The following is a 26000-nucleotide window of genomic DNA, read 5'->3' as shown; positions in this document are numbered from 1 at the left end:
TAAAAGGACAGACCAACATCCAATCACATCCCTCTCCCACATACATACTAGAGTAAGTATTAAACACAAAATATATTGCTGGATTTTTTCATGACTAGCATTATCACGTTCATCCTTTTTGCAGTGGAATAAAAGCAAATATTGGCATTTATAGAATCTTATTTACCACAAGGGTCTTGATATCTTGGTGACAATTATAGATCTGGACACAGTGGGGTCTATTTATTGAGACTGGCATAGCGAATGCCAACTCTTAATTATAGGCCGCTTAATTAATCTAGAAATGTTACTGTCCTGAGTTCCTGAGTAGAACTGCCACGATGGCTCTGGGATAGTGGGAAACCAGGGCCCCTAAGCTGTCCTTAAGCTATGGGGCCCTATGCTATCCCTATTGTCAGAGATACCCTTAATGGTGGGGATGCCTTAGCCTCCTTCCTGGCCCTGCGCCTGACCAGTCTTGATCTGTTTCCCCCTACCCCTACCCCCAGGGAAAGGGAGGGATGGCACAGGAGTGTAATGAAAGTCACAGATATAGACACACCAGGGAAAAAATAAAACTCTGTCACACAGCGCGCACACACATAGATAAAGACAGGAGAAAGATTCAGGAGAAAACACAAGAGAAGGAAGGAAGGTACAAAACAACAGGGGTAAATTCCTCAACCGCAAGAAGTAAATAGTAAAATTTTCACCAGAGCATCTGGGACAGCAGACTTCACAGACCAACATAGAAAATATAGCTGGCAAGGGTAGAAGATTTCATCCAGCTTAAATAGAAGGGGATCAGATATGATTAGCCTCCCCACCACATGTGATCAAAGGAGCCTAACAAGCAGACTAGTAGAGATTAACTCCTGCTAGTCTGCCTATGAATCAGCACACAGCAGGTCAATGCCCGAGTTTGCCTGTGTTGATCCCAGACACCAGAGAAACCATCAGGCGGAGTGTCAGAATCTGCAATGTGAACAGAGCCCGACGCTGCCATGACAGTCTGCAATGATTGTACAAAACTCTGTGCAACAAGAATATTGATTTTTTTTCATTTTTATGAACGGACCTGAACATTGTACAAAATTACCTTCTCTTCCGAAATCCTGAAGCGCACGTTCTCCAAGTAGCTTGATGTGTTTTCGACATTTGTGTATCGTAACAGAATGTGGGCAAAATCTTCTTCACTGATTGTATTCATGCCTTTAGAATAGGAAAGGAACTCAATTTCAAGGACCTCAGTCTGGAGGTTATCCATAAACCTAAAACAGATTTAAAAAGGGTAAATGGCTGAATTGAAAAAACCTGAGAGAATTGAAGGGTTGAGTGGGCAGCACATTCACTATTGTCATCCATATTTTAAACCTTCGAATGAAAAATGAAACAATGTCTATGCCACAAAACATGAATGTGTTTTGCTTTGAAATCGATTCAAAGGTTTCCATTCATGGTGGTGTTTTCCCCAAAATTCTAGAGTCAAACAACTTCAAATATCACAATTTTGTGCAATTCGAAGGTAAGCAAAAATGCTGCGGCTTTTCATTCTTTATGCCAATCCTGGGAAGCTTCATTAAAAGATTGGATGGGGCATGGTGAAACCAATCCGGCAAATTCATTGAAATTTACACCACTTCAGAAACAGTAATGTTAGAAATATACTCCAATCTTTGTCAGGAGTAACAATTCTGGCAAAGGCGCATGGTACATATAAGATGTGCCTAATTCATTAAGAGGTATGCACCTTTTACTGCATTAGGCACATCTTATGTCAGCTTTGCCTTCTGGTGTGCACAACCCCACTCTTAACGAATCGGGCATGAAGACTTCATCATTTGTATCTGTTTCCATGTTTGTTGTATGTATGAACTGTGTTTCTTGTTTTGTGCATTTACAAGTTCACTTTTTCAGGTTTGTATGATGTGTCCATGTTAGTTCTGTAAATAATGCATCATTTATTTTTGTTACGTTCCACTGCACTGTGTATTTATTTTCTTTTCAATGTTTTCATTGTGGTTTATTGGTATATTGTGGGCCATATTTTTTACACGTCGTATTTTGTATGTTTGAATGCTGTGTTCCATGATGAAATGTCATACAACAGATAATGTCTACGGATATGGTTTACTGCTGTTGTGGTTTATGTTACATAATTGTAAGATGTGTAGCTCGCTATAAGTTGTGTCCACTATATATATATATATATATATATATATATATATATATATACACACACACACAGTGGGTACAGAAAGTATTCAGACCCCTTTAAATTTTTCACTCTGTTTCATTGCAGCCATTTGGTAAATTCAAAAAGAAGGGAATTTTGTTTACTTACCGTAAATTCCTTTTCTTCTAGCTCCAATTGGGAGACCCAGACAATTGGGTGTATAGGCTATGCCTCCGGAGGCCGCACAAAGTATTACACTAAAAGTGTAAAGCCCCTCCCCTTCTGCCTATACACCCCCCGTGCTCCCACGGGCTCCTCAGTTTTGGTGCAAAAGCAAGAAGGAGGAAAAAAAATTATAAACTGGTTTAAAGTAAATTCAATCCGAAGGAATATCGGAGAACTGAAACCATTCAACATGAGTACACAAAAAAACAGGGGCGGGTGCTGGGTCTCCCAATTGGAGCTAGAAGAAAAGGAATTTACGGTAAGTAAACAAAATTCCCTTCTTCTTTGTCGCTCCATTGGGAGACCCAGACAATTGGGACGTCCAAAAGCAGTCCCTGGGTGGGTAAATAATACCTCATAATAGAGCCGTAACGGCTCCGTCCTACAGGTGGGCAACCTGTGTTTCGTGAAAGTGTGCAGGCTCGACCAGGTAGCCGCCTGACACACCTGCTGAGCCGTAGCCTGGTGCCTCAAAGCCCAGGACGCACCCACGGCTCTGGTAGAATGGGCCTTCAGCCCTGAGGGAACCGGAAGCTCAGCAGAACGGTAAGCTTCGAGAATTGGTTCCTTGATCCACCGAGCCAGGGTTGATTTGGAAGCCTGTGACCCTTTACGCTGGCCAGCGACAAGGACAAAGAGTGCATCCGAGCGGCGCAGGGGCGCCGTACGAGAAATGTAGAGTCTGAGTGCTCTCACCAGATCTAACAAGTGCAAATCCTTTTCACATTGGTGAACTGGATGAGGACAAAAAGAGGGTAAGGAGATATCCTGATTGAGATGAAAGGGGGATACCACCTTAGGGAGAAATTCCGAAACCGGACGCAGAACCACCTTGTCCTGGTGAAACACCAGGAAGGGGGCTTTGCATGACAGAGCTGCCAGCTCAGACACTCTCCGAAGTGAAGTGACTGCTACTAGGAAAACCACTTTCTGCGAAAGGCGTGCGAGAGAAATATCCCTCATTGGCTCGAACGGTGGTTTCTGAAGAACCATCAGCACCCTGTTCAGATCCCAGGGTTCCAACGGACGTTTGTAAGGAGGAACGATGTGACAAACCCCCTGCAGGAACGTGCGTACCTGTGGAAGTCTGGCCAGGCGCTTCTGAAAAAACACAGAGAGCGCAGAGACTTGTCCCTTAAGGGAGCCGAGTGACAAACCCTTTTCCAATCCGGACTGAAGAAAGGACAGGAAAGTGGGCAAGGCAAATGGCCAGGGAGAAAAACCCCGAGCAGAGCACCATGACAGGAATATTTTCCACGTCCTGTGGTAGATCCTGGCGGACGTTGGTTTCCTAGCCTGTCTCATAGTGGCAATGACCTCCTGGGATAATCCTGAAGACGCTAAGATCCAGGACTCAATGGCCACACAGTCAGGTTGAGGGCCGCAGAATTCAGATGGAAAAACGGCCCTTGAGACAGCAAGTCTGGTCGGTCTGGTAGTGCCCACGGTTGGCCGACCGTGAGATGCCACAGATCCGGGTACCACGACCTCCTCGGCCAGTCTGGAGCGACGAGGATGGCGCGGCGGCAGTCGGCCCTGATCTTGCGTAACACTCTGGGCAACAGTGCCAGCGGAGGAAACACATAAGGGAGTTGAAACTGCGACCAATCTTGAACTAAGGCGTCTGCCGCCAGAGCTCTGTGATCGTGAGAACGTGCCATGAATGCCGTTCAACGTGACCTTGTTGTTGTGCCGGGACGCCATTAGGTCGACGTCCGGCATCCCCCAGCGGCAACAGATCTCCTGAAACACGTCCGGGTGAAGGGACCATTCCCCTGCGTCCATGCCCTGGCGACTGAGAAAATCTGCTTCCCAGTTTTCCACGCCTGGGATGTGAACTGCGGAGATGGTGGAGGCCGTGGCTTCCACCCACATCAAAATCCGCCGGACTTCCTGGAAGGCTTGCCGACTGCGTGTTCCTCCTTGGTGGTTGATGTAAGCCACCGCTGTGGAGTTGTCCGACTGAATTCGGATCTGCTTGCCTTCCAGCCACTGCTGGAACGCTTTCAGGGCAAGATACACTGCCCTGATCTGATCTCCAGAACATTGATCTGAAGTGAGGACTCTTGCTGGGTCCACGTACCCTGAGCCCTGTGGTGGAGAAAGACTGCTCCCCACCCTGACAGACTCGCGTCCGTCGTGACCACCGCCCAGGATGGGGGTAGGAAGTATTTCCCCTTCGATAATGAAGTGGGAAGAAGCCACCACCGAAGGGAAGCTTTGGTTGCATGAGAGAGGGAGACGTTCCTGTCGAGGGACGTCGGTTTCCTGTCCCATTGAAGAGGACGCAGGTGAAACTGCGCGAAAGGAACTGCCTCCATTGCTGCCACCATCTTCCCCAGGAAGTGCATGAGGCGCCTCAAGGGGTGTGACTGACCTTGAAGGAGAGATTGCACCCCCGTCTGTAGTGAACGCTGCTTGTTCAGCGGAAGCTTCACTATCGCTGAGAGGGTATGAAACTCCATGCCAAGATACGTCAGCGATTGGGCCGGTGTCAGATTTGACTTTGGAAAATTGATGATCCACCCGAAACTCTGGAGAGTCTCCAGAGTAGCGGTGAGGCTGTGCTGGCATGCCTCTTGAGAGGGAGCCTTGACCAGCAGATCGTCTAAGTAAGGGATCACCGAGTGACCATGAGAGTGGAGGACCGCGACTACTGTAGCCATGACCTTGGTGAAAACCCGTGGGGCTGTCGCCAGGCCGAACGGCAGTGCCACGAACTGAAGGTGTTCGTCTCCTATGGCGAAGCGCAGAAAGCGCTGATGCTCTGGAGCAATCGGAACGTGGAGATAAGCATCTTTGATATCGATCGATGCAAGGAAATCTCCTTGAGACATTGAGGCGATGACGGAGCGGAGGGATTCCATCCGGAACCGCCTGGTCTTTACGTGTTTGTTGAGCAGTTTTAGGTCCAGGACAGGACGGAAAGACCCGTCCTTCTTTGGAACCACAAACAGGTTGGAGTAAAAACCGTGACCCTGTTGCTGAAGAGGAACAGGGACCACCACTCCTTCTGCCTTCAGAGTGCCCAGCGCCTGCAGAAGAGCATCGGCTCGCTCGGGAGGCGGAGATGTCCTGAAGAATCGAGTCGGAGGATGAGAGCTGAACTCTATCCTGTAACCGTGAGACAGAATGTCTCTCACCCAACGGTCTTTTACCTGTGGCAGCCAGGTGTCGCAAAAGCGGGAGAGCCTGCCACCGACCGAGGATGCGGTGTGAAGTGGCCGTAAGTCATGAGGAAGCCGCCTTGGTAGCGGCACCTCCGGCGGTCTTTTTAGGGCGTGACTTAGACCGCCATGAATCGGAGTTCCTCTGAGCCTTCTGAGGCCTTTTGGACGAGGAGAATTGGGACCTGCCCGCACCCCGAAAGGACCGAAACCTCGACTGTCCCCTCCTCTGTTGGGGTAAGTTTGGTTTGGCCTGGGGTAAGGATGTTTCCTTTCCCTTGGATTGCTTAATGATTTCATCCAATCTCTCACCAAACAAACGGTCGCCAGAAAATGGCAAACCGGTTAAGCACTTTTTGGAAGCCGAATCTGCCTTCCATTCCCGTAGCCACAAGGCCCTGCGTATTGCCACCGAATTGTCGGCTGCAACCGCCGTACGGCTCGCAGAGTCCAGGACAGCATTAATAGCGTAGGACGCAAATGCCGACGTTTGAGATGTTATGGAAGCCACTTGCGGCGCAGACGTACGTGTGAGTGCGTCAATTTGCGCTTGACCCGCTGAGATAGCTTGGAGTGCCCATACGGCTGCGAATGCTGGAGCAAAAGACGCGCCGATAGCTTCATAGATGGATTTCAACCAGAGCTCCATCTGTCTGTCAGTGGCATCCTTGAGTGAAGCCCCATCTTCAACTGCAACTATGGATCTAGCCGCCAGTCTGGAGATTGGAGGATCCACCTTGGGACACTGAGTCCAGCCCTTGACCACGTCAGGGGGAAGGGATAACGTGTATCCTTAAGGCGCTTAGAAAAACGCTTATCTGGACAAGCCCGGTGTTTCTGGACTGCCTCTCTGAAGTCAGAGTGGTCCAGAAACATACTCGTTGTACGCTTGGGGAACCTGAAACGGAATTTCTCCTGCTGAGAAGCTGACTCCTCTACTGGAGGAGCTGAGGGAGAAATATCCAACATTTGATTTATGGACGCGATAAGATCATTCACTATGGCGTCCCCATCAGGAGTATCAAGGTTGAGAGCAGCCTCAGGATCAGAATCCTGATCAGCTACCTCCGCTTCATCATACAGAGAGTCCTCCCGCTGAGACCCTGAACAATGTGATGATGTCGAGGGAATTTCCCAGCGAGCTCGCTTAGGCAGTCTGGGACTGTGGTCCGTGTCAGAGACCTCACCCTGGGATCTATGAGACACCCCGGGAGGACATGGTTGTTCCAACTGAGGGGAACCAGGGGGCAATGATTCCACAGTGCCCATGGTCTGAGATACCGGTCTGGACTGCAAAGCTTCTAGTATCTTAGCCATAGTCTCAGAAAGCCTTTCAGTAAAAACTGTAAACTCCGTCCCTGTCACCTGGACAGTGTTAGCAGGTGGTTCCCCCTGGGCCACCCTTAGCAGAGGCTCCGGCCGAGTAAGTGCCACAGGGGCCGAGCAGTGCACACAATGAGGGTCAGTGGAACCTGCCGGTAGTGAAGCCGTACATGCGGCGCAGGCAGCATAGTAAGCCTGTGTTTTGGCACCCCTGCTTCTTGTGGGCGCCATGCTGTTGTCTCCCCTGAGCAACCCAGGAGGGTATATAGCCAAAAATCAACCGTGCACTATACAGTGTAAAGTATAGCCTATAATCATATAATCTATAAGTACACTTCTGCACAAGTGGGGCCAGCACCTGAGGTGCTGCTTACCGGCCGCTCAAAGCGGTTGTGTGGCCACCAGAATCCCTGCCTGGGTCTCCCAGAGCTTGTCTCCCCTCTCCAGCGTCAGAAGAGCTGACAGGAATGGCTGCCGGCGTCCTGAGGAGAGGAAGGGGCCGTGGGCGTGCCCTAGAAAGTGCGGGAAACTGGTGCCCCACTGTGCACAGTGAGGGGGGAGGAGTATGCAAAGCATGCTCCAGCCCTCAGTGCTGACATTCTGTACAGCGTCCCGCCCTGGATGGCAGGCCTGGGGGCAGGAAGAGAATGAGACTAGGCCGCAGAAGCCGGGGACTATAGTTATAAGCGCGGCCGCCGTATAAGCGCGGTCGGCGCGGATGTCCCCGGCGCACTAACAGTCCCAGCCGCGCCGCATGTATAACAATGGCAGCGGCGGTCAGCGCGGTAGTCCCCAATACACTACACACCCAGCCACGCTGCAGCGTGTGATGGCACAAGTGCGGTCAGCGCCGCGGTCCCCGGCGCACTAACACACCCAGCAATGCTGGAGTGTTTCTGTGCGCGGTCCCCACGGGGACACAGAGTACCTCAAAGTAGCAGGGCCATGTCCCTGACGATACTCGGCTCCTTATCCAGCAGAATCCCCAGGGGCTGTGGATGGAGCACGGTCTCAGTGCCTGGAGACCGATAGGATCCCACTTCACCCAGAGCCCTAAGGGGGATGGGGAAGGAAAACAGCATGTGGGCTCCAGCCTCCGTACCCGCAATGGATACCTCAACCTTAACAACACCGCCGACACAGTGGGGTGAGAAGGGAGCATGCTGGGGGCCCTGTTAAGGGCCCTCTTTTCTTCCATCCGACATAGTCAGCAGCTGCTGCTGACTAATCTGTGGAGCTATGCGTGCATGTCTGCCTCCTTCGCACAAAGCAAAAAACTGAGGAGCCCGTGGGAGCACGGGGGGTGTATAGGCAGAAGGGGAGGGGCTTTACACTTTTAGTGTAATACTTTGTGCGGCCTCCGGAGGCATAGCCTATACACCCAATTGTCTGGGTCTCCCAATGGAGAGACAAAGAAAGTTCATTTTTTTCTCATTAATGTACACTCTGCACCCCATCTTGACATAAAAAAAAACAGAAATGTAGACATTTTGCAAATGTATTAAACAAGAAAAACTGAAATACCACATGGTCATAAGTATTCAGACCCTTTGCTCAGAAGCTCAAATTTAAGTCCCATGCTGTCCGTTTCCTTGTGATCCTCCTTGAGATGGTTCTATGCCTTCATTGAAGTCCAGCTGTGTGTAATTAAGCTGATAGGACTTGATTTGGAAAGGCACACACCTGTCTATATAAAGGCCCCGTCACACTAAGCAACATCGCTAGCAACATCGCTGCTAACGAACAACTTTTGTGACGTTGCTAGCGATGTTGCTGTGTGTGACATCCAGCAACAACCTGGCCCCTGCTGTGAGGTCGTTGGTTGTTGCTGAATGTCCTGGGCCATTTTTTAGTTGTTGCTGTCCCGCTGTGAAGCACAGATCGCTGTATGTGACAGCGAGACAGCAACAATTAAATGTGCAGGCAGCAGGAGCCGGCTTCTGCGGAGGCTGGTAACCAATGTAAACATCGGGTAACCAAGAAGCCCTGTCCTTGGTTACCCGATATTTACCTTTGTTACCAGCCTCCGCCGCTCTCACTGTCAGTGCCGGCTCCTGCTCTGTGCACATGTAGCTGCAGGACACATCGGGTTAATTAACCCGATGTGTGCTGTAGCTAGGAGAGCAGGGAGCCAGCGCTAAGCATTGTGCGCTGCTCCCTGCTCTGTGCACATTTAGCTGCAGCACACATCGGGTAATTAACCCGATGTGTGCTGTAACTAGGAGAGCAAGGAGCCAGCGCTAAGCAGTGTGCGCTGGTCCCTGCTCTGTGCACATGTAGCTGCAGCACACATCGGGTAATTAACCCGATGTGTGCTGTAACTAGGAGAGCAGGGAGCCAGCGCTCAGTGTGCGCTGCTCCCTGCTCTCTGCACGTGTAGCTGCGTGCGCTGGTAACCAAGGTAAATATCGGGTTGGTTACCCGATATTTACCTTAGTTACCAAGCGCAGCATCTTCCACGCGGCGCTGGGGGCTGGTCACTGGTTGCTGGTGAGCTCACCAGCAACTCGTGTAGCCACGCTCCAGCGATCCCTGCCATGTCAGGTTGCTGGTGGGATCGCTGGAGCGTCGCAGTGTGACATCTCACCAGCAACCTCCTAGCAACTTACCAGCGATCCCTATCATTGTTGGGATCACTTGTAAGTTGCTTAGTGTGACTGGACCTTTAGGCTACTTTCACACATCCGGATTTTTGCTCTGCGGCACAATACGTCGTTCTGCAGAAAAACCGCAACCGGCTTTTGTAACGCCGGTTGCGGTTTTTTTTTGCATAGACTTACATTAGTGCCGTATTGTGCCGCAGGGGCTTGCGTTCGGTCCGGTTTTTGCCGCATGCGGCAGATTTAGCCGTTGCCGCGGCCGGATCGAACGTTCCCTGCAACGTTTTTTGCTCCGGCAAAAAACACCGCATCGCGCCGCATCCGGCCGCTGCGGCGCATTTTTCAATGCATACCTATGGAGGCCGGATGCGGCGCGATGCAAAAAAACCCGCATCCGGTCGCCGCATGCGGTTTTTTCCACTGCGCATGCTCAGTAGCATGCCGCAACCGGAAAAAAACGGACGGGCCGCATGTAAAAACTTATGCAACGGATGCGGTGTTTTCGCTGCATCCGTTGCATAGTTTTCACAGCCGGATTGAGCCGCAGTGCTCAAACCGGATGTGTGAAAGTAGCCTAAGACCTCACAGCTCACAGTGCATGTCAGACCAAATAAGAATCATGGGGTCACAGGCCAAGGTTACAAAAGAATTTCTGCAGTGCTCAAAGTTCCTAAGAGCACAGAGGCCTCCATAATCCTTAAATGGAAGAAGTTAGGGACCAACAGAACTCTTCCTAGACCTGGCTGGTCACTCAAACTGAGCAATCGGGGGAGAAGAGCCTTGGTGAAAGAGGTAAAGAAGAACCCCAAGATCACTGTGGCTAAGCTCCAGAGGTGCAGTAGGGAAATGGGAGAAAGTTCCACAAAGTCAACTATCACTGCAGCCCTTTCATCAGTCGGGCCTTTATGGCAGAGTGGCCCGATGGAAGCCTCTCCTTAGTGCAAGACATATGAAAACCCGCATAGAGTTTCCAAAAATCACATGAAAGACTCCCAGACTATGAGAAAAAGGGTCTCTGGTCTGATGAGACGAAGATAGAACTTACTGGTGATAATTCTAAGCGGTATGTGTGGAGAAAATCAGGAACTGCTCATTACCTGGCCAATACAATCCCAATAGTGAAACATGGTGGTGGCAGCATCATGCTATGGGGGTGTTTTTCAGCTGCAGGGACAGGACGACTGGTTGCAATTGAAGAAAAGCTGAATGCGGCCAAGTACAGAGAAGAAAACCTTACAGAGTGCTCTGGACCTCAGACTTGAACAATGGTTCACCTTTAGTGTTGAGCGGACCCGGGTCCGCACGGTTTGAGAGCCCGATTCGAGTCCGACCAGTACCCGGGCTTCGGGGTGCACGATCCGGATCCGTTGTTTTTTTTTTTTTTTTGTTCTCTCTCTCTCTCTCTCTTCTACGGCAAACCGATCCGGATCCACCGGACCCGGATTGTAATCCATCCACTCTATTCACCTTCTAGCAAGACAATGACCCTAAGTGCACAGCTAAAATAACAAAGGAGTGGCTTCATAACAACTGTATGACCATTCTTGACTGGCCCAGCCAGAGCCCTGACCTAAACCCAATTGAGCATCTCTGAAGAGACCTGAAAATGGCTGTCCACCAACGTTCATCATCCAACCTGACGGAACTGGAGAGGATCTGCAAGGAAGAATGGCAGAGGATCCTCAAACCCAGGTGTGAAAAACCTTTCCATCATTCCCAAGAAGACTCATGGCTGTACTAGCTCAAAAGGGGGCTTCTACTCAATACTGAGCAAAGGGTCTGAATACTTATGACCATGTGATATTTTTGTTTTTCTTGTTTAATAAATTTCCAAGAATTTCTACATTTCTGTTTTTTCTGTCAATGTGGGGTGCAGAGTGTACATTAATGAGAAAAAAAAAATTAACTTATTTGAATTTACTAAATGGCTGCAATAAAACAAATAGTGAAAATTTTAAAGGGGTCTGAATACTTTCCGTACCCACTGTATATATAGATGAAATGCCTAGCTCAGTGAGAGATCACACAACCATATGTACAGTACAAAAACATACAGAAAACAAAAAAAGTTTTAACACGAGAGTAGGAACTTCACGACTGGGTACACCATATTGCAGTGGGATGGGTTTTACGCTTTTTGATCAAACAGTGTTACCCAAGTAACATGTTATTTACATGTACTACTGCTGCTATTTACTTACTATAGCATATATGCTCATTTTGTGTTTTTCTCTTGGGGTTTTGTATGTTAAATGGACACTTTGTTTAGGTACTCTTATTGCACATATACAGTCATATGAAAAAGTTTGGGCACCCCTATTAATGTTAACCTTTTTTCTATATAACAATTTGGGTTTTTGCAACAGCTATTTCAGTTTCATATATCTAATAACTGATGGACTGAGTAATATTTCTGTATTGAAATGAGGTTTATTGTACTAACAGAAAATGTGCAATCCGCATTTAAACAAAATTTGACCGGTGCAAAAGTATGGGCACCCTTATCAATTTCATGATTTGAACACTCATCACTACTTTTTACTGACTTACTTAAGCACTAAATTGGTTTTGCAACCTCATTGAGCTTAGAACTTCATAGGCAGGTATATCCAATCATGAGAAAATGTATAGCATGCTTCAAATCATCCCACAGATGTTCAATGATATTCAGGTCTGTGGACTGGGATGGCCATTCCAGAACATTGTAATTGTTCCTCTGCATGAATGCCTGAGTAGATTTGGAGCGGTGTTTTGGATCATTGTCTTGCTGAAATATCCATCCCCTGCGTAACTTCAACTTCGTCACTGATTCTTGCACATTATTGTCAAGAATCTGCTGATACTGAGTTGAATCCATGCGACCCTCAACTTTAACAAGATTCCCGGTGCCGGCATTGACCACACAGCCCCAAAGCATTATGGAACCTCCACCAAATTTTACTGTGGGTAGCAAGTGCTTTTCTTGGAATGCCGTGTTTTTTTTGCCTCCATGCATAACGCCTTTTTGTATGACCAAGCAACTCAATCTTTGTTTCTTCAGTCCACAGGATCGTCTTCCAAAAGGTAACTGGCTTGTCCAAATGTGCTTTTGCATACCTCAGGGCACTCTGTTCGTGGCGTGCTTGCAGAAACGGCTTCTTTCGCATCACTCTCCCATACAGCTTCTCCTTGTCCAACGTGTGCAACTATTTTTCTATCCTTCCCCTGAACTATGTTGAATAATCTTTGTTTTCAGATCATTTGAGAGTTGTTTTGAGGAGCCCATGATGCCACTCTTCATAGGAGATTCAAATAGGAGAACAACTTGCAAATGGCCATCTTAAATACATTTTCTCATGATTGGATACACCTGCCTATGAAGTTCTAAGCTCAATGAGGTTGCAAAACCAATTTAGTGCTTTAGTAAGTCAGTAAAAAGTAGCTAGGAGTGTTCAAATCATGAAATTGATAAGGGTGCCCATACTTTTGCACCGGTCAAATTTTGTTTAAATGCGGATTGCACATTTTCTGTTAGTACAATAAACCTAATTTCAATCCAGAAATATTACTCAGTCCATCAGTTATTAGATATATGAAACTGAAATAGCTGTTGCAAAAACCCAAATTGTTATAAAGAAAAAAGGTTAACATTAATAGGGGTGCCCAAACTTTTTCATATGACTGAACCACCTTATGTTCTAGCTCATTATTTTTGTTTTTTCCATATATACAACATGTATCATGATTACAGGTAACTGATCATTGGGGTTATTATTTATTAAGAATATAGGAAATATCGGATCATATATATATGTATATCAATATTATTACATTGCATACAGTTATATACATAAAAGTGGCTCACCGATAAAAGTCTTCAAAGTTAAGTTCAATTTTTCCTTTCTTTCCAAAAAAGTGCACAAGTAGCGTAGTATGTATCATGGAACTGGTAAGCTCATCAGCACCCTTCATACAGAAGATAAATTTCATTGTATGACTGAGCGGATACAATGTTACCATGCAATATATAATATACAGATTACAATATTCATTAAAAAATATCTAATAAAATGACTGGGAATGGGTGACCTGCAAATATAAGTTTACACATTATTATGCTATGCCATTATAAAGCCTTAAATATGGGTATTTTGAAGTGCGTAAGTTATCCCCATCCATATACCAGGGCATATCTATCTGATTAATGTGTGACTCCCACCCATCCCAAGAACCAGGGCTCTGAAAAGCCCCATCTGAATGGAGTGGTGGTCAATCATGCGCACTGTTGCGCCATTGATTCAGAATGAGACCACCGGAGATACCATGAATAAATTATCTTGCTAAGTTTCTGGTTCAAAGCAAAACCCTGACAATTGGATTTTATTAGGTGTTGCACTGGCACATTGAGGAGATCAACTGGTTCATGTCTCATCATCAAGTGTAACACTTGCAGCCCTAAAAGGTAGATAAGACAATGCTACAGTAGAAACTGATCCAAATTTCTCACAATGATGTTTGTTGCAGTCAGTTTCCCCCCTACTTAGACCATCCCATTGGTTTCCGTACTCTTACACCAACCTTTGAAATACTACAAGCAAGGTTAGCACATTTTTAGCCCTTTTCATTTGTTAGGCCCGCTTCACACATCTGTGCGGCGTCCGTTTTCACACGTACCGGAGACACGATCACAAGAATCCTCATTCAAATCTATGGTGATCTTTACACCTCCGTGTTTTCTTGTGGACCGTGTGAGCCATAAGTGTGTCTGTGTGAGCCACATGGAGACATGTCTGTTTTTAACTGGCAGCTCAGATACACAGACCCAAACAAGTCATTAGTTCCATGAAAAACACGTACAGCACACGGATGACATCCGTGTGACCTCTGTGTGCCGATTGTGTGCTGTATGTATTTAACATAGCAAAATATCGGAAAAGCTTTGTCATTTCATTCTCTCGTTAGCCATACTGGAAAAACACGGATGGCCACCCGGATGATGCAGACGGACACACGAATGGACTAAATGGACTGCGTAAGACTTGCATTTTTTAAAACAGCCATTTGAAGGGGGCTTATAGACACTTATGAAAGCTTAAAACTCCAGAACATTATGCTTAGTAAATTTTCCCCATTTCCTTATCTCCATTTGTTTCATTCATGTTTTGGTCACACGGTGAAGTTTTAATTCAGTTTTTGATGCATTTTCTTTCAGTTTTAGCTAAATGTTGGAAAATTATTCTATACACTTTTCCCATCTCCGGGATGTAAGCTTAATCTTAGTATTGACACACAAAAAAAAAAATTATTTAGCTTTTCAAAGTCTAGAAATATGTGAAAATAATCTTTACTGTCAGAAATTATAGAGAAAGGACGTAGAACAAAGAGAAAACCCAAAATAAATGAATGATTAAAGCATTTAACTAACACAAACACATATTAAATGGATACTATCCTTGAGTAACGGCCGCTTTACACGCTGCGATCTCGCTAGAGAGATCGCTAACGTGCGTACCTGCCCCCATCGGTTGTGCGTCACGGGCAAATCGCTGCCCGTGGCGCACAACATCGCTCGGAGCCGTCACACATACTTACCTGCCTAGCGACGTCGCTGTGACCGGCAAACCGCCTCCTTTCTAAGGGGGCGGTTCGTTCGGCGTCACAGTGACGTCACTAAGCGGGCGCCCAATCGAAGCGGAGGGGCGGAGATGAGCGGGACGAACATCCCGCCCACCTCCTTCCTTTCTCATTGCGGGCGGCCACAGGTAAGGTGAGGTTCCTCGTTCCTGCGGTGTCATACAAAGCGATGTGTGCTGCCACAGGAACGACGAACAACATCGTACCTGCAGCAGCAACGATAATTGGGAATAGGGGAGCATGTCAACGATTCACGAATTTTGCGACCTTTTTCAATCGCTCGTAGGTTTCACACGCAGCGACATCGCTAAAGAGGCCGGATGTGCGTCACGAATTCCGTGACCTCAACAACATCGCTTTAGTGATGTCGCTGCGTGTAAAGCGGCCTTTATTCTATAAATATACTTGTTTTCGAAATGCTTTAGAAAAATTGTTTTTTTTCCAACATAATGGTGGCCATACTAATTAGACTAAAGCCCCCCATAGCCATGGGTAGCTGTTGGGGGGAACATCATTTGGACAGCAGCTATCTAATCCAACTTTCCAATACACAAGAATACTCAATCTGCCAAGTGCTCGAGTTCTTGGAGATTGTCGCTGGCAGATATCTAGGGTGGCAGCTTATCTCTTAAAGAAGAAAAGGTTTGGCAGTCTCAAATCAGACATTCTAAATCCTTAATTTCCCGGACAATCATCTATCAGGTACCTCATACAGATTATTCCGTTGGCTGAACCCCCTAATATCTTCAGATCTGTCCAACATTAGTCTAATGTGTATGGGAGCCTTTATATGGGATGAAATAACCATCTAATATGTAAAAAAGGTTTGGCCAACATCTATGAAAACTGTGTGACCAACGTAAGATGCTGAAGTAATTATGACACTTCCCAATATACTATTGCTCAACAAAGAAAAATGGTGGGAGTTTTTAGCACTGAACCTTCAAAATTGGGAAGGCAGCTTTAAATTACAATGCACAATATATGACAAGTAAAGCAATGTATTCATAGTTACTCAATATTTTGCCTAGCCGTTCTCTACATCAGTTGTATTAGAAATCACATTCTGTAAGAACATTAAAGTGAACCATGAAGTAGAAATGGCAATATACTCGGTTTTGTATTCAATATGCAGCGTGTATTTGGTCAGCTTAGTACTGGCCTATCTTTTGACTTCACTGAATATTATTATGTTGCACTCGGACAGGCACAACACATAAGAAAACATCACATATACACATAACAGAAGAGTAAAAGCAAGAGGAGCCAACAATGACATGCATAATAAGTGCCAACTAGCATCGAAGCAGAACGCAGATGATGCAGGTTAATGAAGGTCTAATGAGATGTAAGGGGTCTAGGACCAGAGGTCTATTTGTACCTCTGCAAGGTCCGAAAAGAGGGCTTGGCTTGTGCCACGTCTCAGAGTGTCCCAATAGCTTCTGGAGACCTGATCTTGTGCATCTGTTCTATATACCTGCAGAAGTTGTAAGAAGAATAAATACTTGGAAGAGCAAACACTTATTCAACTTCAAGAATGGTACAATGCTTAAAGGGTTGTCCGGCTAAAGGTGGCTTTACACACTGCAACATCGCAAACGACATCACTGTAACGTCACCGGTTTTGTGACGTTATAGCGACCTCCCGAGCGACATTGCAGTGTGTGAAACACATCAGCGACCTGGCCCCTGCTGTGAAGTTGTGATCGCTACAAATCGTTCAGGACCATTCTTTGGTCCTTTGTTTCCCGCTGTGCAGCAAAGTTTTAGTGTGTAAAGGGGACTTTACAGCGACTTCGTTAGCGAATTCCCTTTCAAAAAGCTGCTTTACAACGTCCCCAATGACTAGCTAGGTCATTCTGCAGGTCCGGATCGCTGTTGCGTCGTTGGCCAGGTTTGCCTGTTTGACAGCTCACCAGAGACTTTGTAGCGATCCCGGCCAGGTTGGGATCGCTGGTGGGATCGCTAGAAAGTTTCAGTGTGTAAAGGGGCCTTAAGAGAAGTTATCACATACTGTGTCCACAGGATATGTGATAACTGGCTCGGCGATGGGCGTCCTACTGTTGGTACCTGAACCAAATGGCAGATTGTGGATTTGTATCTCAATGGCAAAATTTTTATCCCTGTTATAAAATGGCACAGCAGGTTGTGTGACAATTCATTCTTTATGGGGATGAAAAAAAACAAGCAGAGCACTTGGTAGCCCCATAGGGAATGAATGAAGCAGGGGTCAAGCATTCGTACTGCAACATCAGTCTAACAAAAATAAAACTGCATTGTTCTGCCGAATGGAGCAGGTCCCAGTGGTTGGACCTCCATCGATAAAAAAATTATTACCTCTTCTCAGTATAGGTGATTAGTTGCTTTAGCTGACGAACCCTTTTAAGAATTACAAATTAATTATTATTGCATTCTCCTCACATTGAACACTTCGTTATCGACATATACACTATATTTCTGTGTGGGATATACAGTACAGTACTTGCAATGTTACACATTTTTTGTCCTAGTAATATAACATACACATAATATACCATACAGAAAGGCAGATCAGTGGTTAGCACTGTTGCTTTACAGCTGGGGTTGTGGCTTCAAATGCAACCAAGGAAAACATCTGCAAGGAGTTTGTATGTTCTCCGTGTGTTTGTGTGGATTTCCACTGAGTGCTCCGGTTTCCTCCCACACTCCAAAGACATACTGATAGGGAATATACTGTAGATTGTGAATCCCACTGGGTGAGTGATTATTATAAAGCACTGCGGGTTATGTTGGTGCTATATAAACAGCAGAAATACAAGTGCTGATAATTAATGTGTAAAACCATGATAAAGCTGCCTATGACATTATTTAGGGGGCACCCACGAAACAACAAAACTTTAGTGTAGTACAATAGTGCAAGATGGTTTAAAAGGGCTTGTGTTAAGGGGTTGTCTTATGAAAGAGAATCCATTGAAAGTGAGAGTTCCGCGACAAGATCACTTTAGGTCATCGTTGGGGGTTTCCCCCGCATGACGCCAATACGCTATGTCCATAGGAAATATGAGCAAGGGTACTCCTCATCAAAGGACTTAATTGCTTACTTAGAGATACTTTCACCATTTTTACATGCTGAACTGGTCACATCAGGATAAAGTGGCTGCAGTTCTGAATAAAATGTATTTTTTTATTTTATTTTTTTATCTCCACAGCAGATATATTAGCTTGTAAAGTTTATACGCTAATTTCCCCTTCAAAAAAGGGGCCATTAGCAGAGATTTTTCTCAGACAGCATTTACTATTCCCTTCCACGATGAAACCCAATCATAAGGCAATGCAGGGAGAAAAATGCCACCAGAGAGGCTTAGAGCACCATCATTGTGATATTGTAAGACTGATGGGTCTAATCAGGTCACATAAAGATCTCACTGACGGCAACTACTGCCAGTAAATGTGCTGAGGGAGGAGATCAGAGCTGTTTGTCCTTACATACATATTCTCCATCTATCCCAGCAAATAATGCATGTGACACACTGCAGCTCTCATCTCACAGCACAGTCAACTCTGTTCTCTTCCCCCCATGAACTTGAATTCGCCGTAGCTGCCTGCAATGAGATCTATGTGACTTGTAAAAAAGAGCAGAGCTGTATGTCATTACATAATCTGTGATGCATTAACTATAAAATTAGCATATACACTCTACAAGCTAATATTTCCGCAACAGAGTTGAAAAATAAAAAAAAAATATGCTTTATTCAGGTGAAAGACCCTCTTTAAAGAGGTGGTTCACTACTCTGCAAAAGTGGCCACATCCCTGTAAAACTGATAGGGAAGGCTTTTTCTAAATACCTTGATCAGCCAATTCTACCTTTGAGTGGCACTATTGTGGTCTGCTCATCCCCATGAAGTGACCCGTGGGGCTCCGTGACCTCTGAGATCCGGTGATGTCACGTCAAGTTCTAGTTGACCAGACATCATCGAGCCTGGCCCCAGGCTTCCTGAGTGACTGGGCTGTGAGCAGTGTTTCACTGCACATCACAGCCCAGCATCTCGCGTGCGCTCTCGTTCACTGCAGAGTGCCACAAGCAAGAGGGATGCTGGGCAGTGGTGAGCAGTGAAACTCTGCCCACAGTCCAGCCACTCAGGAAGACTGGGGCCGGCCTCGGTGATGTTAGGTCAACTGGAAGTTGACGTGACATCACCAAATTCCAGAGGTCATGGAGCCCAGGGGGAGTCACTTCATGGGGATGAGCGGACTGCGTTAGCACTGCTCATAGGCAGAATTGGCTGATCAAGGTATTTAGAAAAAGCTTTCCCTTTCAGTTTTACAGATATGTGGTCAGTATTGCAGAGGAGTGAATAACCTCTTTAAAGGTTCATCTCTAGCATTCAAAAATAGCTTGTATTCCTATTTTAGGTTCTTTTCTTACTTGAACATGTGTAGTCTGTATAGGTAGAGCTCATGCAATTGGTCAATGTTTAGATCGGAAACAGGTTACCCATAGACTGCAATGGGATGACAGCATAGGAAGAAAGCAAAAAACCAGCTCACCGACTTGGATAATCCCAACGTCCAGGAAGGTGCAAGGATCCAAGGCAGCCAGACCCAGCTGCAGATAACAACATAGCAGAGGAAGAAAAAATCCAGCATCCAGTTCCTGACTATATTAAAATGGATTTTCTTTATTTTATCAAAAAGATAAAAACATCTTACAAAGGTTCCTCCATATTCATAAAAACCTTAACATGGCAGAGTATACAAGGAACGTGTTTCGGAGTAAAAGAGTAAAGGGCCCATTACACGCAACGATATATCTAACGATATGTCGTCGGGGTCACGTCGTTAGTGACGCACATCCGGCATTGTTTGACATATCGTAGCATGTGACAGCTACGAGCGACTGTGAACGAACACAAATACTCACCTTCTCGTTGCTCGTTGACACGTCGCTCATTTTCAAAAAATCGATCGTCCTTCTGCGCGCCGGTTGTTCATTGTTCCCGAGGCAGCACACATCGCTCCGTGTGACACCCCGGGAATGATAAACACAGCTTACCTACGTCCTGCCGGCAATGCGGAAGGAAGGAGGTGGGCGAGATGTTATGTCCCGCATATCTCCGCCCCTCCGCTTCTATTGGCCGGCCGTTGTGTGACATCGCAGTGACGCCGGGCGTCCCTCCCCCTTCAGGAAGAGGATGTTCGCCGCCCACAGCGAGGTCGTTCGGGAGGTAAGTACATGTGATGGGGGTTACCAACTTTGTGCGACACGGGCAACAAATTGCCCGTAACGCACAAATGATGGGGGCGGGTGCAATTGCACTTGTGAACGCACGATAAATCGAGGCGTGTAAAGACGCCTTAAGGAGTTTTTACTCCGAAACGCGTTCCTTGTTCACTCTGCCATGTTAAGGTTTTTATGAATATGGAGGAACCTTTGTAAGATGTTTTTATATTTTTGATAAAATAAAGAAAATCCATTTTAATATAGTCTGGAACTGGATGTTGGATTTTTTCTTCCTCTGCTATGCAATGGGATGACAGTATACTATGAGCTACATTAATATTTGATTGAAGTCTTGCTTCTCCAGGAGAATATATTGCCTAAGTATTAGTTAGTGGCAAATTTTCAGTGCATGTTGCCTTGATAGATTCAAGTGTACTCTAAAATTACAACATTATTGACAATTTGATTTGATAAAAAGCTAATTTTTTTTAATTTTTAGATTGTGGGAGAAAATCTGCACAAACAGGAAGAGAACAAAGAAGTCCGAGGAGCATCATACCATCCTTATATAAGTATGTAAGGTCATCCTGTGGTATCTAAAGTTACTCCACTAGTCTTTTAGTACAAGGAAATATTTCATTATCCATAGACCCATCCTATTCTACAAGGATCCTTACATGTATTGTCATTACTTATTTTCACATTAGTCTTCTACAACTTCATTGTTATAAAGTTTGTAGTTTTGTCCATAAAATGTTTAATGCAAAGGGTCCCAACCTTAAATATGGTAGAAGGAATCACATTTTCACATTACATTATGCTACCCTGACTTCTGGAATGGCCCCTATCGATGGATCTGTATGTAAAAATGTAATGATGGACAGAAAGTGATATGAAATAGTCTTTTGTCTGATCAGTTATTTCCACAAGTATTTTTCTAACATGAGAAGCTCCATGAAAATGTATGAAAAGTCGGCATTGTATTATATTCCCTCCCGTACAAAAGAGAGAGAAAAGCATGCACGTTATGTTAAAAGATTAGTGGAGCCTGGGAAACAAGTATGTGGAAACATAGCATATGTGCTGTCGTCATTCCTGTGTTAGTGGTATTAGTAGCAGCAATTGTTAGGTCAGGTAAGGTATCTCACAAGAAAAATTATATAAAAGGAAATTAAGTGGTTACCGGAAATAAATGTTAACACTTCTGGAACTGAGAATGTAATATTACTGAAGTCTGGTCAGACAAAGCCTAGGTACAGTATGGAGAAGAGAGCTATTGTGGTGGTCTCATCACTATTCTACGGCTAGTGAAATTATACTTATTGTAAATCATTGAACGGTCTGGAAGAAAACAAGTGTTAACACGTAAAAGGGTTTCCTATACTGAAATCAGGCCATGAGGGTGTGAATCACCGGTAGACCTAGGGTCCTAAGGGCTCCTTGTCTTTTATGAACACCATAACCCAAACGTTTGGTGTCTGAACCACTTTTGTGCAGACAATGTTGATATACTAGAGCTGAATTAATGGGGTTAGAAAAATATCTCATGGGGACCAGTAGATTTTGGTGTCAGGTCATCATGGTGTTCACCTGTTGTCTTTAAAAAAAAAAGGCAAAAATGTGCCCTTGAACCTTACTGTTCCTGTTAGACGACCTGAGGTCCTTGTATAGCCCAAACATCTTCGAGCAAAAGCATCAGGGATGAATTCAATCCTTTTCTCCCCATCATCATCTGTCGGAAATCGTGAGGACCACATACACATGAATGTTGACTGGTCCCACCAAAATCTATGGGTTCTGACTACTTTACTTTTATGTGTAAAGAGACATTTGAGCCTTCTCTTGGATGTAAATGTCAGGTGCATTACCTATCACAGAAAACTCTGGAATATCACAATGTGTAGGCATACAGTACACCGTACGTCACCTAGAATAAAAATGTATAATGAGCAGTGTAATCTTTTTGTGGGATGTAGACTACACTTTCTTAGTATTGTAGATAGTATCCTGTCATATATTTATCTAGCAGATCTCAAAAACAGATTTGGGAAAATGGGGGCTTATGGATAAGTTTGGTATATGCACCAGAAACTTTCCCGATGCATATGACGAAAGTGTAGGAAAAATTGATGTGACTAGATCCTCAACTATGCATCAACCCGTGGTAGAAGCGCTTTATACTAGGCTCCTGGTGCCAGGGCTGTGGAGTTGGGGATAGTTTTGGGTGGAGTTAGGGTTGGTGGAAATGTCCCAAATGACATCAGCGTTAAAGCAAAAAATATTATCTGTTACTAGTATTGTACAATGAATTTAGAAAACTTTAGAAACGTAGTAATATACTGAACATGTTTGGATATGTTTTATGTGTTTATTTTATGTTGTTCAAGCTAAAGTGACTATCAAAAATACAGGGATGACAGGTGTATTCTAAAGCGGGCTTTACACGCTACAACATATCTAACAATGTGTCGTTGGGGTCACGTCGTGACCCACATCCGGCATCGTTAGTGGTGTTGTAGCGTGTGACAGCTACGTGCGACTGCGATTGAGCGTAAAACTGTTCATCGTAAACACGTCGTTCATTTCCTTAAAATTGCACATTGGGTTGTTCAATGTTCCCGAGGCAGCACACATCGCAGTGTGTGACACCCCGGGAACGATGAACAGATCTTACCTGCATCCCGCCGGCAATGCGGAAGGAAGGAGGTGGGTGGGATGTTTACGCTTACGCTTCTATTGGCCGGCTGCCTTGTGAGGTTGGTGTGACGCTGAACGTCCCTCTCCCTCCAGGAAGTGGTTGTTCGCCGCCCACATCGAGGTCGTATGGAAGGGTAAGTACGTGTGACAGCTTTTAATCGATTGTGCGATACGGTCAACAAATTGAACGTGCCGCACATATGATGGGGGCGTGTCACATCGCATACGATATCGTATGCTTAATTGAAAAGTGTAAAGCAAGCTTTAGAATGATAGAAAATCAATTATCACCAAGGGCTGTAAAGTCATATTCTGGAAAACCTTGGCTTACCGACCCCACGGCCATCCTTGGTACATATTGCAAGAATGATTAAACTTTTTCTTTTCAAAGTAGTCGTGGCTTACGAAGTCTCCAAAAGACTATAAGAAATAGGTATGTTTTATATACCTATTACTCTAAGAATACATACAAGTGTAGAAATTGAAGCTTCTGTCTAGTATTACAGTGCAATATAGTGAACGGAGCTAAAGCTTTGGCTGGGATAAAGTTATATGACATCAGTAAAGAGACGCCAGAAGTGAGCGGTATGGAAACAAAAGGCATTCACATTACCGCTCTGGCTGTCTGACAACTACATGATACGGTGGCACTGAACACCACTTTGTAGCTACTTACAAGCACTGGGAAAGTTGAAGTGTGCAATGTATCTTTGATCACAAAGAAGCCTATTCAATTGCTAATATAAAGGATTCCTTATGAGAGGAGCAGCTTCATGTTTTTCTCTGTTTGTAGCTAAACTAATGTATCTTATACTGTAATATTTCCCCGTTTCTGGATATCAATAATAACTGTCAGAGTTGGAGAAAGTTTTTTAAGCACAAGAAAAATACAGCAAGGTTTACCATAGTGACGCCGGGAGACGGAGCTTATTGGGAGCAATAGCTGTTGTGTATGCCATTCACTTTTGTCTCCAGTTACAGTAAATTCCGTTTATTTAGTGTACGGTTTGCGGTGTCCTGTTAATGCACTAGTTACTGTGACCTGGGCAGGTAAATACTGTTGCCCTTTTTTGCTTTGTTAATTATTTATTGTAATACAAATTTCTAATATGTGTGGTGTATCAGTACTTAATGGGTATCTGCCAGCAGGATTTCAGCCCCAAACTATTAATATGTGCATGTAGCTCTTGGAAAGACAATTCCAACAATATCTTTACATGACCAGTCTGGTCCTCCGTTACTGAGCAATCAGTGTTTGTATTGATGTGTAAATGAGGCCGAAGAGCTGTGTGTAGAACTGAAGCCTCTGTCACTCCAGCACCACCTCCTCTTGCTTGACTCAGAGCCTTTATCAAGGTGACTTCAGGCAAGGGGAGCAGGATGAGGCGGTGCTGGGCGGGGAATAGAGCTGGAGCGAGCGAGGCTTCATATCTACAAATAGCTCTTAACACTAGAAGTCCCAGGAATTTTGAGCTCCATAGGGTTCCAATGGTAGAAATGTTAAATGACCCCTCTCTGGGACTTCTAGTGTTAAGCCTCATTTGCATATAAATTTCAATGTTGATTTCTTGGTAATTTGAGGAACGGACTGGCCATGTGAAAGTGTTGCTGGACTTGTCTTGGAAAGAGCTACATGTAAATATAAATGCTTTAGGGGGTGAAATCCTACTAACAGATTCCCTTTAAAAGGAATCTGAGAGTAGACTTTTGCTATTTATTCTGAGAGCAGCATAATATATTGCACAAGAGCCTGATTCCAGGGATGTGTCACTTGCTAGGCTGTGTGTTGTGTAATTAGTATTTTATCAGCTTGAGATTATCACTGTCTGACTAGGTCTCACCCGCAGAGCAGTGAGGCTAATCACTGTAACCCCGCCCCCCCACTGATTGGCAGAATGCTGACAATATACCATGTACACAGGAAGCTGCCAGTCGGGGGTGAGGGCAGCGGTTATACAGAGCCCAGATGACTTCACTCTGCTACATCATACATCAGACAAAAATTCTATCAAAACTTCACCAAACAGTTCAGTAAGTCATATAATCGCTAGAATCAGGATTTCTTGCCCTATATTATGCTACTCTCAGATTATATAACAAAAACCTGCTGACAGATTCCCTTTAAAATTTCTGCTTTCTGCAATTCAATAGAAAATTTCAGGCTTGATCACAGGGTGCAGAGATCATCGTTAGAAGTAAAGCAAGGTAACGGATTTGAAGTTTCTAGGAGTAAACAAATGTTTCCATGGAATCACAGCAAGATTTTGAAAATGGTGGAGAATAAATACAAAGTATGTTCTTCATCATACACTGACAAAGGTTTATTAGCTGAGAATGTAATATTCTTTTTAGAAAGCTGCTAGATTTGTTTGCCTCTATATGATGGTGTCTGACCCAGCCTCTCTAGTTATCACGGGGAGTTGGGGAATATAACTTTTTGAATATGTTGACTATCATTCAGTGTTATGCTGATTTTCTGTGTACTTGTCTTTCATGTGCATATAAACCTTCTTATATATTGTACTCGCTGGCTCGGTATAAAGTAGTAATTCAATAGGAATGCGGCTACTATACAATAATCATAACATAAGTAAAGATCCCTATGGGAAAAGCAACGAGACAGACACGTCCTATTTTGCTAATGTCATTCTGACTGAAGGAAAGCAAAAATAACAGGTAATTAGCAACAGTAAAAATATTGACATATCGTCATTAAATACCGATCTCAAAAACACTTAAAAGTGGACTGTAAGGAACGCTCCAGTGACAGAAGAAAAAGGAAGGAAAACAACACTAACTTTTGACACCGGGGAAACGTGCAGCAGCAGGCAGTGGGCAGTTACAGACGTTCATTGTTACTACTGGGTAATAAGAGGGGATTGGGGAACATTTCAATTGGAATAAATGGTGTATGGCTTGGATCATTGTGTAAGAAGAAGAACTAAACTTTAATGGCGTCAAGCCATACTTAAAGGTAAATTCAAAAATTTCAATCGGAATTGTTTGAGCAGCTGGAGAT

General features: G+C 44.9%; 1 protein-coding gene across 3 annotated transcripts in view; it reads right to left on the bottom strand.

Annotated features, from left to right (window-relative positions):
- MICU3 (mitochondrial calcium uptake family member 3) overlaps positions 1 to 26000 on the bottom strand; it is a 258476-nt gene that overhangs the window by 28950 nt on the left and 203526 nt on the right. For 2 of the 3 annotated variants that reach the window (XM_075347078.1, XM_075347079.1), the window contains 2 exons: positions 13315 to 13415; positions 1079 to 1250 (listed from right to left, as the gene is read on the bottom strand). In XM_075347078.1, the coding sequence (XP_075203193.1) occupies positions 1079 to 1250; positions 13315 to 13415 (273 nt within the window). Of the gene's footprint in view, positions 1 to 1078; positions 1251 to 13314; positions 13416 to 16464; positions 16561 to 26000 lie in introns of all 3 variants that reach the window. The other variant, XM_075347080.1, reaches the window with a different exon arrangement.

The sequence above is a fragment of the Anomaloglossus baeobatrachus genome, chromosome 1 (genome assembly GCF_048569485.1).
Source record: "Anomaloglossus baeobatrachus isolate aAnoBae1 chromosome 1, aAnoBae1.hap1, whole genome shotgun sequence".
NCBI lineage: Eukaryota > Metazoa > Chordata > Amphibia > Anura > Aromobatidae > Anomaloglossus > Anomaloglossus baeobatrachus.
The sequence above is the reverse complement of the archived record's forward strand: the minus strand, read 5'-3'. Positions and strand labels throughout refer to the sequence as shown.